Raw genomic sequence first — 15,926 nt, forward strand, 5'->3', positions numbered from 1 at the left:
CACTCGCGTCACTTAGAGTGGCGCTATTCCTGTTCAAACAAAGAGCAGGCCGTACTTTAAGATGGTAAAGTGGGCAAAGTTCAGCAGAACTAAATTACTACCATTTAACGGGGTCAAAACCGTAAGGCCTTCAGGTATTCAAATGGCGTTTGAACGCCAGATTTTTATATGGCAAAAGTCCTTGGACTTTTGCCCATTTTTTTGTCAATGGACTAGTCATAAGAAACCAACTTTTCAAAGAAAAAATAACGAAAAATAGTTTTTTTCATGGAAGTAAACGTAAAATTGAAAAAAAAAAGAATTGATGTCAAGAAAGAAATTGTTACTTACTGAGAATTTTTTCATAATTTCTTGAATTAAATTTCTACATCGTGTAGCTAAGTGAAAATTGTTTGTGATAAAGAGAAAAAAAAGTTACTTACTTGCGATTTTTTCATAATTTCTTGAATGAAGTATCTGTACTGTATATCCAAGATGTGAAATCAATGAAGAGTTTGTTAATTACTTACAAATGTTTTCATAATTTCTTGAATTAAATTTTCGTATTGTGTATCCAAGAGTTGACATCAAGAAAGAAATTGTTACTTACTGAGAATTTTTTTCATAATTTCTTGAATTAAATTTCTACATCGTATATCTAACTCGTGAAAACAATAAAGAGTTTGTTACTTACTTAGAATTTTGTCATAATTTCTTGAAAGAAATGTCTTTTTGTTTATCCAACAGGTGAATTCAAGAAAGAATTTGCTACTTAGTTACAATTTTTTCATAATTTCTTTAATGAAATTTCTGTATTGTGTATCCAAGAGGTGACTTCAAGAAAGAATTTGTTACTTACTTACAATTTTTTCATAGTTTCTTAAATGAAGTTTCTACATTGTGTATCCAAGAGGTGACTTCAGGAAAGAGTTTGTTACTTGCTTACAATTTTTTCATAATTTCTTAAATGAAATTTCCATATTGTGTATTGCGTATCCAAGAGGTGACTTCAGGAAAGAGTTTGTTACTTGCTTACAATTTTCTCATAATTTATTGAATGAAATTTCCGTATTGTATATCCAATAGGTGAAAACGATAAAGAGTTTGCTACTTACTTACAAATATTTTCATAATTTCTTGAATGAAATCTCCGTATTGTGTATCCATGAGTTGACTTCAAGAAAGAAATTGTTACTTACTGAGAATTTCTTCATAATTTCTTGAATTAAATTTCTACATCGTGTATCTAAGTCGTGTAAACAATAAAGAGTTTGTTACTTACTTAGAATTTCGTCATAATTTCTTGAACGAAATGTCTTTGTTTATCAAGCAGGTGAATTCAAGAAAGAAATTGCTACTTACTTACAATTTTTTCATAATTTCTTTAATGACATTTCTGTATTGTGTATCCAAGAGGTGACTTCAAGAAAGAATTTGTTACTTAATTACTTACCTACAATTTTTCAATCTGATACCTAGATTTTGACAATGTTATCCCATGTGTCTGACAATAGATGTACGCAAATTCCTTTTCTTACATCGTCGATGTTTTAATAGACATTCTAAACGCTTAATATGCTAGCTTACTCTAAAAAATAATGAACACATAACAATGTAATATTTTTAATGAAATAATATTATGTAGAATATTAATACAAAAAATATATTATGATATATTATTAATATCAATGATTAACTTTGGACATTTTGAATCTGTTTCATAAAATAGTTCACCATGTTCTCTCTTGATATTGTAGTTATTGTCTTCTCTTAGTTCATAATCAGTAGAATAATCATTATTCCAGTTTGAATGATACACAATTTTTACTGGTGTCTCATGAACAGGCTCAATATGCTTTTCGTCTTTGGTATTATTTGATTCATTCACTGTTTGATCAATGCCAGTAACGTTTGCTGGTGCTTTGTTTTTCATTGTTTCATCTTTATATTCCATAGTTATATTTTCTGACAATACCCTTTTTATTTTTCTGGCAATTTCACTGTCTATTATCACATTATTTTTACACAGGTAACAGTTTCGGCACGTCGAAAAGATATGGTTTATGATATTAGTAGCAGAGTAGGATATCTCACTCTTGCATATCCACCATAAAGAGAGTTGAATTTTTTGGTACTTACAAGAAACTAACTTCCATACTGTCATGACAATACACATATATATTTTTGATTGTGCTATCATTTTTACTTCTTTCATTTCAAATACTTATCATTGTTAGCAATCAATGCTACAATAACATTGACATGTGAACACACTTTATTAAAATGCTCCATCTTCACTTTTTTAAAAGATATGACTCGTGTGTTTATTGTTCTACTGTGTAAAAAATAGTGATTTAATACATGCTATAGACTAGGTAGTGTCGATATCCAGACATAGAATAGCAGTGGGAAAGCCAAATTGTGTCTCTGACCAATCACATAGTACAATTGTTAAAGCCGTAAGCATATTTGTCAATTTAAGATAAGTACAAAAAAAAATAAAGTTGAATAATTTCGAATTTTAAAAAAATAGTATTCTTTTATGAAAAAAAAATATTGAACGAGAACAATCAGTCCTTATTATTACGAGTAGCCGACACTGAACATGAGTTTCATATTTGAATCAGATAATTGACCTAAGTTTCATATTTAAACAAGAGAATTGTATTTTCCATAATTTTTTTGCCTGACACTAGAGTTTATGGTCAAAAACCCTTATTAGCTCAGATTCTACAGAAATGTTTTATTTTTCGATCCATACCTGGACTTAAGTTTCACCTATGAACCAACAAATTGTATTTTCCATAATTTTCTTACAAAAAAACTAGAGTTTACGGTCAAAAACCCTTATTAGCTTAGATTTTTCACTAGCAACTTGTCATCCACTATAACTTCGCTAATACATCCTTCTGCCAATCAACCCATCTCCCCCAAAACACTTTTCAGCCATTTCTTGTTAAAAATTTTTATTTCAACTCATCCACACGGGTTTTTCGCTAGCAACTCGGCCTCCACTATAACTACGCTAATACATCCTTCTGCCAATCAACCCATCTCCCCCAAAACACTTTTCAGTTATTTCTTGTTAATTTTTTTTTATTTCTAAACTATTTTAAATTGACAATACTCTCCAATTATTTATTTAATAGAAATCCTCGCTTTCAATTGAAAGTAAAAACTATAAGAATTATTTATTTAACAGAAATCTTCTATTTTTGAATTAACACCAAGTAAAGAAAAAATCACACGGACTAAAACAACCGAGTTCCCTCAAACCCCTTAAAGCTATTTTAAAAGGTATAAAAATTATTTATTTAACAGAAATCCTCGCTTTAAATTGAACGTAAAAATTATAACAATTATTTATATAAAAGAAATCCTCTGTTTTTTACCGAACACCATGTAAATTAAAAATCACACGGAATAAAACCACAGAGTCCCTCAAACTCCTTAAATCTGTTTTAAACGGTATAACAATTATTTATTTAACAGAAATCTTCGCTTTCAATTGAACGGAAAAAATATAAGAATTATTTATTTAACCCTTCCATGCAATCCCATCCCCCTCAAAACCCATTTCAACCATTTCTTGTTAATTTTTTTTTATTTCTAAACCATTTTAAATTGACAATACTCTCCAATTATTTATTTAACAGAAATCCTCGCTTTCAATTGAACGGAAAAAATATAATAATTATTTATTTAACAGAGATCCTCGCTTTTTGAACCAACGCTATTTAAAGAAAAACTCACACGGAATAACACAACAGAGACCCTCAAACCCCGTAAAGCTATTTTAAAAGGTATAACAATTATTTATTTTAACAGAAATCCTCGCTTTCAATTGAACGGAAAAAATATAAGAATTATTTACTTAACAGAAATCCTCGCTTTTTGAACGAACACCATGTAAAGAAAAAATCACACGGAATAAAACGAGAGAGTCCCTCAAACCCCGTAAAGCTATTTTAAAAGGTATAAAAATTATTTATTTAACAGAAATCCTCGCTTTCAATATATATATATATATATATATATATATATATATATATATATATATATATATATATATATATATATATATATATATATATATATATATATATTTATATTGATTTTCCAATTTAGAACTTATCTAATTAGAACTCTCTAATTTAGGTCCAGCAATCTTAAATATACAAAGCAGACATAAAAACTGCAAAAGTTTTTTTGCAGACGTTTTTTATCTGTAACAATTGGACATTACTCGATAAAAAAAAATGTCAAGTAATATTTGCACATTATCTATATTTGATGTGGCTCCTTTGAATTTTGCCCCTTGGAAAAAAAAACAAGAGATAAAGGATTTGATATATAATGGACTGACAGAACCTTTCAAAATATTCAATCAGTCAAAAGTGTTTTGGATTCATCACTTCTTTTTTTGCATACTCTCAAAATGGTTAACTGGGCTGGAAAATACAAACACATCAAGAGTGAAAATCTTGATGATTACATGAAAGAAATTGGTAAGTCGTTTTCGCTTCGTATAGAGATTTATTATAAAAAAGCGCAGGTTTGAGCCTTGCGGAACGCCGAATTAACGTAATTCTGAGCCCCGTTAAAAAATACATTATTTAAAAGCTAGAAATAAACATTGATGGGCTCTAAATCAAGTTTATTTTTCTGAAATGAATGTATTCAGATTGATACCTTTCACTTCTAAAATAGGGTGACAAGTAAGGTGCTAAATTTTTCTTTTGTGTTGTGTCTTTTTATTTGCGGCAAATTTGAAATTCACTTACTCATTTGCCCAAAACTACTTGTGCTTAAAACATAATGAATATTTTCCTCGTGCAGAGTACCCCTGGTCTATACTAGCTTATGGGGCAATACGACGTTGGTCGCTGATATGCAGTTTTTTACTATTTTGATCAGTAGCACACATTTCAAATTCAGCTACTCATTTGCCCAAAACTAATATTGCTTAAAATATAATGTATATATTCCTTGAGCACAGTACCTCTAGTCTATAATAGCATATGGGGCAATGCGACATGGGTCGTAAATATGCAGCTTTTTAAAATATCGTTCAATAGCACAAATTTGAAATTCCCAAAACTACTTTGGCTTATAAAATAATGTGCATGTTCCTCGTGCACAGTAGCCCTAGTTTAAACTAGCTTATGGGGTAGTACGATATTGGTCGGAGATTACCAGCTTTTCTACATTTTATCTGGGAGAAACTTTATTAAATCAGCTTTTTATATCCAACATATATCCAAATATAATTTACAGAATATTTTTTTGTCCTTGCATTATTCTAATTCACAAGTATACTTGGCTATAAATTAATATCTATGCATAACTATTGCCTACCAGTCAATTCTTGCTTCCTCTTTCACAAGCAGCACTGATTGGTCCAAAGTGATGATGACTAGAAATAGATAACTAGCTAAAAAAAACATGTGAGCACAAGCAGGGCCTTTGAAACTTTAGTCAAATTTATATGCACAAGATTGCTAATTGAGAGAATTAATCTATATTTAAATCTAGTTCAGTTTCTGAAGGGACAAAGGCCCAAGGTCTTTCAAGCTCATTTCTCATGGTAAATTAAATTTAATAAGAAACGAATTTATCACAATTCCTTGCTAAATATAAAGCCGATTTCTAAAAGCCTAGATATTAATATTAATAATAAATAATAATATTATAAAATTTTAATTAATACACTTTTTTTTTATTATTACCATAAAAATTAATTTTATATTTTAACCGTTAGAAACAGCAACGTTGACACAATCTCTCTATAACAGTATTTCACGTATAAGCGCAAAACATATGCATCTATAGTTTTTTAGCCAAACAATCCCGAATAAGGTCATATCCTGTCATAAACAGTCTGGTCTCCTCGTCTGAAAACCAACAAAAGATACACACATTAGGTAAATATTTGAGAATCAACTGAAAAATTGACATCGACAAATGCCATTTTCGGCATTTATAAAGTAATGAGTCAGATTTTTTTTTTCTTAAAGTATACCGAATGTATAGTTGTAATCATGCCTAATCCTAAATCTCTTATTTATTTTAATCATAGCCGGAGAACTGAAGAGCAAACTTTTTGTTCTAAATGAACATCAAACCAAATCTTCGCCAATAGAAATTTTTTCACTAGTTAACGTAATTTGGCATATTTCTGAACCTAGGTTTGTCCTACTTTTGTTTTGGTTTACTAATAGTAAGCTCTTCTATAGATGCATATCCATGTATGAAATACAAAATAACTGAAGATGGATGCAACAAAAGAAGGAATTCTAATTTTTCTTTTTAATATTTTAGGTATTGATATTGCCACTCGCACCGCCGCTAAGGCCTGGTCCCCAGACGTTGAGTACAAAGTTGAAGGCGACACCTACCATATAATCACCTCTGGCTTGAAATCACATCACGCCTCATTCAAACTTGGTGTTGAACAAGAAGAAAAAGCTATGGATGGAAGAACCGTAAAGGTAAGTCGCTCTACTACTTTTTAATTAGGAAACACTGTGTATAGATATACTACAGTACGATCATTTCCTATCTCAACCATTATAAAAACCCGGACCGAGATTCAAGTGCTCCGGGGAAAATTTAAACAACTATAAACATAAGCGACATTCAATTTTTTCACGGGTAGACAAGTCAGGTTTCTCTTGAACACAAAACTTGGCTTCAACATTGTACACTGACCCGCTAATGACAGATTAAATGGGAGGAGCTGGTTGTGCACGCCGAGGAAGTAGTGCAAAAAATCCCTGACCCGTGATCTTACTGTTATACTATTTATATACAGTGTTAGGAAGTAATAATACAAATGGTAAGTTACCCTGTAAATAATTAACAAATTAGCTACAATGAACTAATTAACACACGATTGGTTCAACCCGATATTTTCCACTATAGCCGATAAAACAATACTTCTTGAATACAAAAGTATCACCTGAGAGGTTATGGGAGTGATTGTCAAAGAAGAATATACTTAAAAAAGTGCATTAACAGACTTAACCAGAAACCTGGGATTTCATGTCTACATTAAAAGAAAAAAAAACACACAAAAAAAATAAGAAGAACAAACACAGCATTAGAAACAAAGGAAACAATAGGTATAATAAGCAAGAAGTATGTACTAAGTCAGGTATATACCCCCAAAAAATTTGTAGGGGGGGGGGCAAGGGTGCCCATAAGCTGAATTCAAGGGGGGCAAACCTCGTCTAATTGTCACTTTTAATGCTATATGATAGAAATCTCAGAACAAAAACATAAAAATAAGGCAGTATCATTCAGCCAGGGGGGCGGGCGGCCCCCTGCACCCCCTTACGGGCTCCCATGGGGGAATGAATAAGAAAAAAAACATTGATAATTTAAGAACCAAGTTCCCAGAAATTCAGAAAAAATCAGGATTTAGGAGGAAGCTGGGGCCTTGATACTTTCCTTTATACATGCCTGTCCTGTTATAGACACCTGATTGTGATTTCAATTATACTTGTAGTCACACAATTTCTATGAATAAGAAATTGATGCAATACTGGTACCATTTTCATGGCATCAAAATACAAATGGCATCAATCGCAACACTGCCATTAACACCAGTAGCATTTCTTTGGATGTCCCTTCCAGCTCGGCAAGTTTCTTAAGCTATCGGCAACCTTAGAAGATATTAACTCAACCCAGTGTTCTCTATGAGAACCGGTCTCCGTATCGTATCTTATATTTCCTAACTTGATAATAATAATTGGTTACAGGACTTTTTTTGGCCGTATTTGGCCAATTTTGGCTATGTATGAAAAGACAATCTAAAGAAAAGTCCTTCAAATCACCAAGGACATTAATTTTGTTTTTGCCATAAGGGATAATCTATTTTTACCTGAAAACCACACTTTTCAAACTTTTTCTTTTGCTTGTTTTAAAACTATGAAGTTTTTGTCTCAATATCCAAGCCAACCAATTAAACTGTTTAGTGTTTTTCCCTTCCGCGTCAGCTGCGCCAAACTTGCCGCACTAAAGTACAGTCATGGCAAGGGTGTACTCGCTAAATTGTTTTGTTAGGTTTGTTCCCTGGCTATTTCCTGCACGCTGTATATTTCACCTCTGGAATTCGCAGTCTAAAACCGAGAATTCAAATGTTCGTTCAGGATTTTGTCATTATTTGAAGTTTTTATTAAATATTCCGCTATTTTACAAAAATAGTTTGTTTTTTCAAAAATGTTCTGTTCCTAACCCGCTGCACGTCATGATTTCTGTAGTGTTGTGCGTTAAAGATGAATTTAAATCGCTTGTTTCATTTTCTGCTATTTGGCATATTATTTTACAACTGTTCCTTGTCTATACTTTTGTGGTTTAGAACTTGGGTTTTTGTTTGGGTTTTTCAGTTTGTTTCTTTTCCTTTTCCTTACTCCACTTCCTTTTTTTGTATGTTTTGTAAATATAAAAAAAGAAACTTATTTTATCTTGGGATTGCCCGGTGTATTCCCTATGATAGCTTTCGTCACAACAGTTTCCTAAAATTAGTGATTCAGTAAAATTCACTCTCAAAACCAAGAGAAAACACAGCAAAGACATTGCCAATTAGGAACAAAAAGTTTACTTGTAAAGACCATCTTGACTCAAAATTTTTCTTACTTTTTACTGGCTTATTATTTCTCACAGCAGATCCAATCAGATCTTTAAAAGGCAGGAGCTATTTGTCTCCAAAGAAAATGGATTTCCTTTCAAACAGTTCGTGGTAACGGGAATTTTTATACCAATAGATACATCAAAATAATCAGATTTTAATGCTAATTTCAAATACATAAGTTTCATCAAGTTTAGTCCTACCTATAAAAAGTCACGCGCCTGAGAAAGTATGGCTGATTTTCAATAAAAGGGAGAAAGACCCCCTAAAAGCTATAGAACATTAATGAAAATCACACTATCAGATTCAGCATATCAGACAAACCTAGTGTAAAGGTTTCAAGCTCTTATCTGCAAAAATGTGGAATTTTGTATTTTTTGCCAGAAGAAAGATCACGGATGCGTGTTTATTTGTTTTTGGTTTGTTTTTTCCCCCAGGGGTGATTGTATCGACCCAGTGGTCCTAGAATATTGTGGGAGGGCTTATTCGAACGGAAATTAAAAGTTCTAGTACCCTTTTAAGTGACCAAAAAATGGAGTGCAAGTAGGCCCCCTCCCACGCTTATTTTTTCCCAAAGTCATCCGATCAAAATTTTGAGATAGCCATTTTGTTCATCATGGTCGAAAATATAATAATTATGTCTTTTAGGATGACTTAATCCCCCAAAGTCCCGTGGGGGAGCGGTGAAAGTTATGAACTTTACCCAATGTTTACATATAGTATTGGTTATTGGGAAGTATACAGACATTTTCAGGGGGATTTTTTTCTGGTAGTGGGGAGGGGGGGGGGTCGGGGGCTATGTGGGAGGATCTTTCTCTGGAGGAAGTTTTCATGGGGGAAAGTACATTGCTATGAAGGGGGTGCCGGATTTCCCAGCATTGTTTGACGATCAGAAATTAAATAAAAAATAAATAAGTTTTTCAACTGAAAGTAATGAGCAATATCAAAACTTAATACAAACGGAAATTATTAAGTATATGATTGGTTTCGCCCTCTAGTCAATACCTCACTCTTTAAGCCAAAGATTTTTTAGTACTTTCATATGAGCTATTTATTCTAATTAACGGCCTTTGTGATTAAGGGGTCATTTTTAAAGAACTGGAACAAAATTCGAACTTTAGTGCAAAGAGCGAGGCATTGACTAGGGGTTGAACCCCCTAATATACGTATTAAAATATATGGATATAGAATTTCGTTAAGTAAGTTAATTCATAAGTTACGTATATTTATTACTAGTAAAAACGTTCATAAATAACATTAAACAACTTTCGAGAAAGCAATTTAACCAAATAAAAGTAAAATTAACATGTAATTTTTTTTAATTATTCATATACGGTGAGCCAAAATCAAAACCTCCATTAATTAAAAAACGTTCAAAAATTCAATAAAAAAACAATTTTTTTAAAATGAAAGTAAGGAGCAACATTAAAACTTAAAACGAACAGAAATTATTCCGTATATGAAAGGGGCTGTTCCCTCCTCAACGCCTCGCTCTTTACACTAAAGTTAGACTCTTTCTCACAAATCTATTTTTTAAAACAATGAAAAACTTTAGGTAAAGAGCGAGGCATTGAGGAGGGGACAGCCCCTTTCATATACGGAATAATTTCTGTTCGTTTTAAGTTTTAATGTTGCTCCTTACTTTTAGTTAAAAAAAATTGTTTTTTTATTTAAATTACTTTTTATTAAGTTATTTAAGTTTATTTAAGTTCGTCGCTCAGTATTAGTTAACCCGGTTTTAAAAGAGAAGGGGCTAGTTTTTTCTCCGGAAACAACAAAGAATATAATTGTTTTGCAAAAATACCTCACAGAAATAAACCATGGAATTCAAGCAAAGTTTTTACTGTGATTTGTATCACAAAAATCTATTTTATCCTTTGATAATAAGATAATTTAGAGTTTCTCACACTACAAATGAAAACTCTAATAGGAGCTTCGATTTATTTACTCTTTAGATTAAAGATTGATTTCTTTTCAGAGCACTTACACTCTTGATGGAAACACTCTTACACAAATTGAAAAGGATGGCAAAGGTGAATCCAAGATTGTACGGGTCTTCAACGGAGATGACCTCACAGTGGTAAGTGCTTGACAAACTCCCTTTAACAGTGAAATATCCAGGAGGAACAAAGGATCCTGGGATTTCAGAGTCCCATGAAACTTAGAAAACTATCTATTTACATTCACAAACGTACATTGAGGCCGTGGAAACTAAAAAATGAAACCAAAATTAGTTTACTTTATTAGTAGCTTAATAACTAGAAAATAGTGATGGGAGTGATGGAATCAAAAAAAGTTTTTATGAACTTCTTCAATTATTGGCGAAGCTTGATCCAATGATAAGTAAGTATATCACGAAGATTGAAGTTTAAAAAACAAAACTTACACTTTGCAAAAGCTTCTAAATGAATTTATCAGCCTATTAATAATATACTCTGCAGGATTTGAAGGACGTGAAATACTTCACCAGAACACTACACCTGCGTATCAAAATTATGCAGGGTTTGAACGATGTAAAACTCTTCATCTTTATATTAAACAAATATGCAGGATTTGAAGGATGCAAAATGATTCATCATAATTTTTCACCCGCATAATAAAAGAATTAACCAGGGTTTTGTGGGTGCGAAATGCTTCTTCTAATTCACTAAATTCACTAAAATTCACTAAATTGTGCTTTTTTGAACAATTCATACGAATTATCACTTTTATCATCTAAATATCTTTGATAAAGCTTAATCCTTCACTTTCTTTCTTCCAGTATTTCAGTTCCAATGTTGCCCTCCGATCATTAAAACTATTACTATTAAAAGGGCACTAGCCATTTTGAAATTTTTATGACAACTCCTACTATACAAAGTTCTCTGGTCTAAAAATAAATAAAACATTTTTCATAATATATATAATAATACAAAACTAATATAATATAAAATATAAAACACAAAATAATAAAATATAAAAATAATAATATAAAACATAAATAAAACAAAATCCGAAAAGCAGCGGTACGGCAATACTCAAACGAAATTGCTTTGAATTAAACGAATTTTTACGACAAAAAGAACATAAAAGACAACTTTGTCTTGTCCAGGTAATATCACATGTTATATAATAAATCTCCTACTACAGGTTCATAATAGTTTTAATGAAATTTGTCTGTTTCATTTTTCATTCAAGCCACCTACAAAACTTCATCATCATTCTTTACGTGCATAATAAACAATTATTCGAAATACTTCATCATATTTCTTCACCTGAAAAATAAAAAAATCCCTAGGTTCTGAAGTATACAGAATTCTTGACCATAGCACTTCACCTAAATAATAAAATAATGTGCTTCACATGCATAGTAAGAATCATGGAGAATTTGAAGGATGTGAAATGCCTTATTAAAATATTCCACTTGTATAATAAGAAATTTAAGCAGGATTTGTAGGATGCGAAATGCTTTATCGTAATGCTTCGGATGCATAACAGGCTATTTACTGGATTATACTGGATTATACTGGCTAATATACTGGATTCCCAGGCTACGAAACACTTGATCATAATGCTTCACCTAATTAATAAAGAATTACGGGTTTTGAAGTATGCGAAATTCTTGACCATAACGCTTCACCTGCACAACAAAATAATATGGTTCATCATAATACTTCACCAGCACAATAGAAATTATGCAGGGTTTGAAGGATCTGAAATGGTTCACCATAATTTTTTGACAGTACACCTGATGTATCCCACAAGGATAAAACCAGTTGGGTTTCACGTTATGTGAAGATCAATAGGTTCAAGGTTAATCTTGTAGTCTTTCAACCATGTTTATTCATCAACCATAGGTGTGAATCAGATACATAGACAGGGACTTGTTTTGGGGCATGGAGGGGGTCAGCTTTGAAGGGGACCCAAATATAACAAAAAGGAACATAAGAAAGAGGCAAATTAAATGATCCACATAAGAAATTGTTTAAAATTAGAAAATGAATAAATTTTCAAGAGTTTACGAATTAACAGTGTTGAGGTTTAAAAACTAAAATTTTATCTTACTTAAAACCGTTTATAGAATTAAAGGTCCGCCTCAGATGACAAGCTATAATTAATTTCACTGTTTTTCCTAAGTGTCTCAGTGAACCCCCTGAAGCAATTTTATTAGTCATATATCTCCCAAAACTATAACGATTATATGCAAGTCCTAATATTAATTCAGTGTGAATATGCCAACCTTGGGTGCCACCAGGGAAGGGCCATAGGCTTATACTCCAGCCCCCCCCCCCCAGGAAACAAGAAGACATTTAAAAATGTGTCCATGGGAATAAAAAAATACTCCCGTTTACATCCTGTCAAACAAACTCCTGGTAGTACCCACCCCCTCCCCTACCTAGTAAGTTTTTGGTGGCACTCTTAATGTCAATGACCATAATCCTCCCTTGCAATTCCACCCCATTTATTTTTTTTAACTTCTGTGTTTTTCTCTTTAAGCTTAACATTTTTTTTTTTCTGAGTGCAATAAGTGAGTTGAATGGAATCCGTTCTATTTTAAAACAACTTCTTTTTTTTCAGACAATCACTCGTGGCGGCCTCGTTGCAACTCGTCAGTACAAGAAGGCATAAAGTTTAACAGAACTGTGAACTTTTTCTGTTTCTAAATTAATTAATGAGTTCTGTGAACTTGTTCTTTTTGGGCATGAATAAACTTTGTTTCTAAAAGTAGAATTTGACTCTTATTCTAAGATTAGGCTTGAAAACCAGGCTGACGGGTTACTTAGACCTAGGAGCAGAGAAGGCAGTTGTCAAAAATTTAGTGGAGTGTGAGGGGCAAATGCATTATTATAACATGCAGTGGGAGGGGTAATTTTTTTTTCAGTGCAAATACCAACAAAGGCATTTTTCAATAAAAATACTGTAAAACAAGCATTTAAAAATCCACGGGGTAGGAAATCTAGCATGGCACAGTCCTCCTACTGCTCCCCCAACTGACGCCATTACCTAGGTTTGTAGGTAGGATGAGTCAAATCTTTAGGGGTATGAGGGACAATTAAGGGTAGAGCCTTTAATTAATCGTTATAATATGACTTCATCCTAATAGAGATTTATCACTTAAAATTGAAAGCTTAATGAATGAGACTTAAGATTGTCAGTGCAACGTAATTTGAGACAACTCTGACTGGAAAACTTAACCTGCCAACTGAGAAGCCTGACAACCTAAAAGAACAAAAAAAATGCCGAAGACTGAAATCTAAATTCATTTAGTACTGACAAAAGAAAAAATGTAGCAAAAGGGGAGTCAAATCTGATTTCTTTGGCAAAAAAAAATGAATATAATGGGTATTAGCTGGAGGACAATGGGGGTCAGTTGCCTCCAAAAGATTTATTATTCCTCTCCCAAGAAAATCCTTCAAGCGTTGGGATTCATTGTCAATGATGACGGTGAGTCCCCCTTCACCATTGCTGGTCAAATATCCTCGGTTCTTTAAAGATTAAATAAAAAAAATAAGTTTTTTAACTGAAAGTAAGGAGCGACATTAAAACTTAAAACGAATAGAAATTATTCCGTATATGAAAAGGGCTGTCCCTCCTCAACGCCTCGCTCTTTACGCTAAAGTTTTCTTATTATTTTAAAAAATAAAGTTGTGTGACAGAGTCAAACTTTAGCGTAAAGAGCGATGCGTTGAGGAGGGGATAGCCCCTTTCATATACGGAATAAATTCTGTTCGTTTTAAGTTTTAATGTCGCTCCTTACTTTCAGTTAAAAAAAAACTTGTTTTTTTATTTAATTTCTGAACGTATTTGTATTAATGCAGCTTTCATTTTGGCCCACCTTACATGAATAATTATAATGAAATTTGCATATTAATTTTATTGTTTTGGCTAAATGGCTTTCTAGAAATTTTGTTATGACGTAACTTACGAATTAACTTACTATATTTGAATATTTTTACGTATATTAGGGAGTTTACCCCTAGTCAATGTCTAGCTCTTTGTGATAAAGTTCAAATTTCGTTTGAATCACCAACCTCTGAGTCACAAAGGCCGGTTAATTAGAATAGATAGCTCTTTTGAAAGTACTAAAAAAAAACTTTAGCGTAAAGGTTGAGGTACTGACTAGGGGACAAACCCCTTCATATACGTAATATTATCTGTTTGTTTTAAGTTTTAATGTTGCTCCTTGCTTTCAGTTGAAAAAACTTGTTTTTTTTTATTTAATTTCTGATTGTTTTTTAATTAATGCTGGGAAATCCGGCACCCCCTTCAGAAAACTGTCCCTTCCCCCACGGTACCATACTCCATGGACATATCCTCCCCTGCCCCCCCCCCTCCCGACCAGAAAAAATCCCTCCTGAAACGTCTGTATACTTCCCATTTACCAATACTATATGTAAACAATGGGCACAGTTCATAACTTGCAGCCCTTCCCCCGGGAACAGTGGGGGATTAAGTAATCCTTAAAGACATATTTATTAGATTTTCGACAATGTTGAACAATATGGGTATCTTAAAATTTTGATTGGGTGACTTTGGGAAAAAAATAAGCGTGGGAGGGGGCCAAGTTGCCCTCCAATTTTTTTGGTCACTTAAAAAGGGCATCAGAACTTTTAATTTCCGTTCAGATGAGCCCTCTCACGATATTCTAGGACTACTGGATCGTTACGATCTCCACTGGGGAAAAAAAAACAAAAAACAAATAAACACGCATCCGTGATCTTTCTTCTGGCAAAAAATACAAAATTCCACATTTTTGCAGATAGGAGCTTGAAACTTCTATAGTAGGGCTCTATAATACGCTAAGTCTGATGGTGTGATTATCATTAAAGTTCTATGGCTTTTAGGGGCTTTTCCCCCCTTTTTTTGAAAATAAGACAAATTTTCTCAGGCACCATTTGGGGGCTTTAGCAAGAAAACTGCGCATTCAATTTTTCCAATTCAGCCCATTTTTCACAACAAGTTTTTTTAACTGCAATTTCAATGCAATTTTAACAGAAGAATGGTGAGTTCGGTGCATTTTCGCACCAAATATACGGTACCAACATATTTACGTAATTTTTACCAACGTATATCATCGTAAATATACATATCATCGGTACAAACGATGACCTAATTAGGGTAGGTACCATCTTGTATTATTATACCATCTTGCAAGAGGCATGCTTAGGAATCGAAAGGATTTTCAAGAAAATCTGATAAGTTTCAAAAAGTAATATCGTACCAGCCATGTCACTTTTGCGCTTTACTGAAAACCAATTTTATGACAAATATTTTCTTTTGTACTTAATATTGAAAATAAACATTAAAATTATAGTAACATTTTGAACTGATGAGC

General features: G+C 32.5%; 1 protein-coding gene across 1 annotated transcript; it reads left to right on the forward strand.

The window, feature by feature from the left end:
- Positions 1-4,336: 4,336 nt before the first annotated feature.
- Positions 4,337-13,321, forward strand: LOC148954636 (fatty acid-binding protein-like). Its single transcript, XM_089086661.1, has 4 exons — positions 4,337-4,487; positions 6,301-6,470; positions 10,590-10,691; positions 13,169-13,321. The coding sequence occupies exons 1-4, from the start codon at positions 4,418-4,420 to the stop codon at positions 13,217-13,219; spliced, it is 393 nt and encodes a 130-aa protein (XP_088942787.1). The 5' UTR covers positions 4,337-4,417; the 3' UTR covers positions 13,220-13,321.
- Positions 13,322-15,926: the final 2,605 nt, after the last annotated feature.

Source organism: Artemia sp. Qi Xiang Cuo, chromosome 3, assembly GCF_049724085.1.
Source record: "Artemia sp. Qi Xiang Cuo chromosome 3, ASM4972408v1, whole genome shotgun sequence".
NCBI classification, from domain to species: domain Eukaryota; kingdom Metazoa; phylum Arthropoda; class Branchiopoda; order Anostraca; family Artemiidae; genus Artemia; species Artemia sp. Qi Xiang Cuo.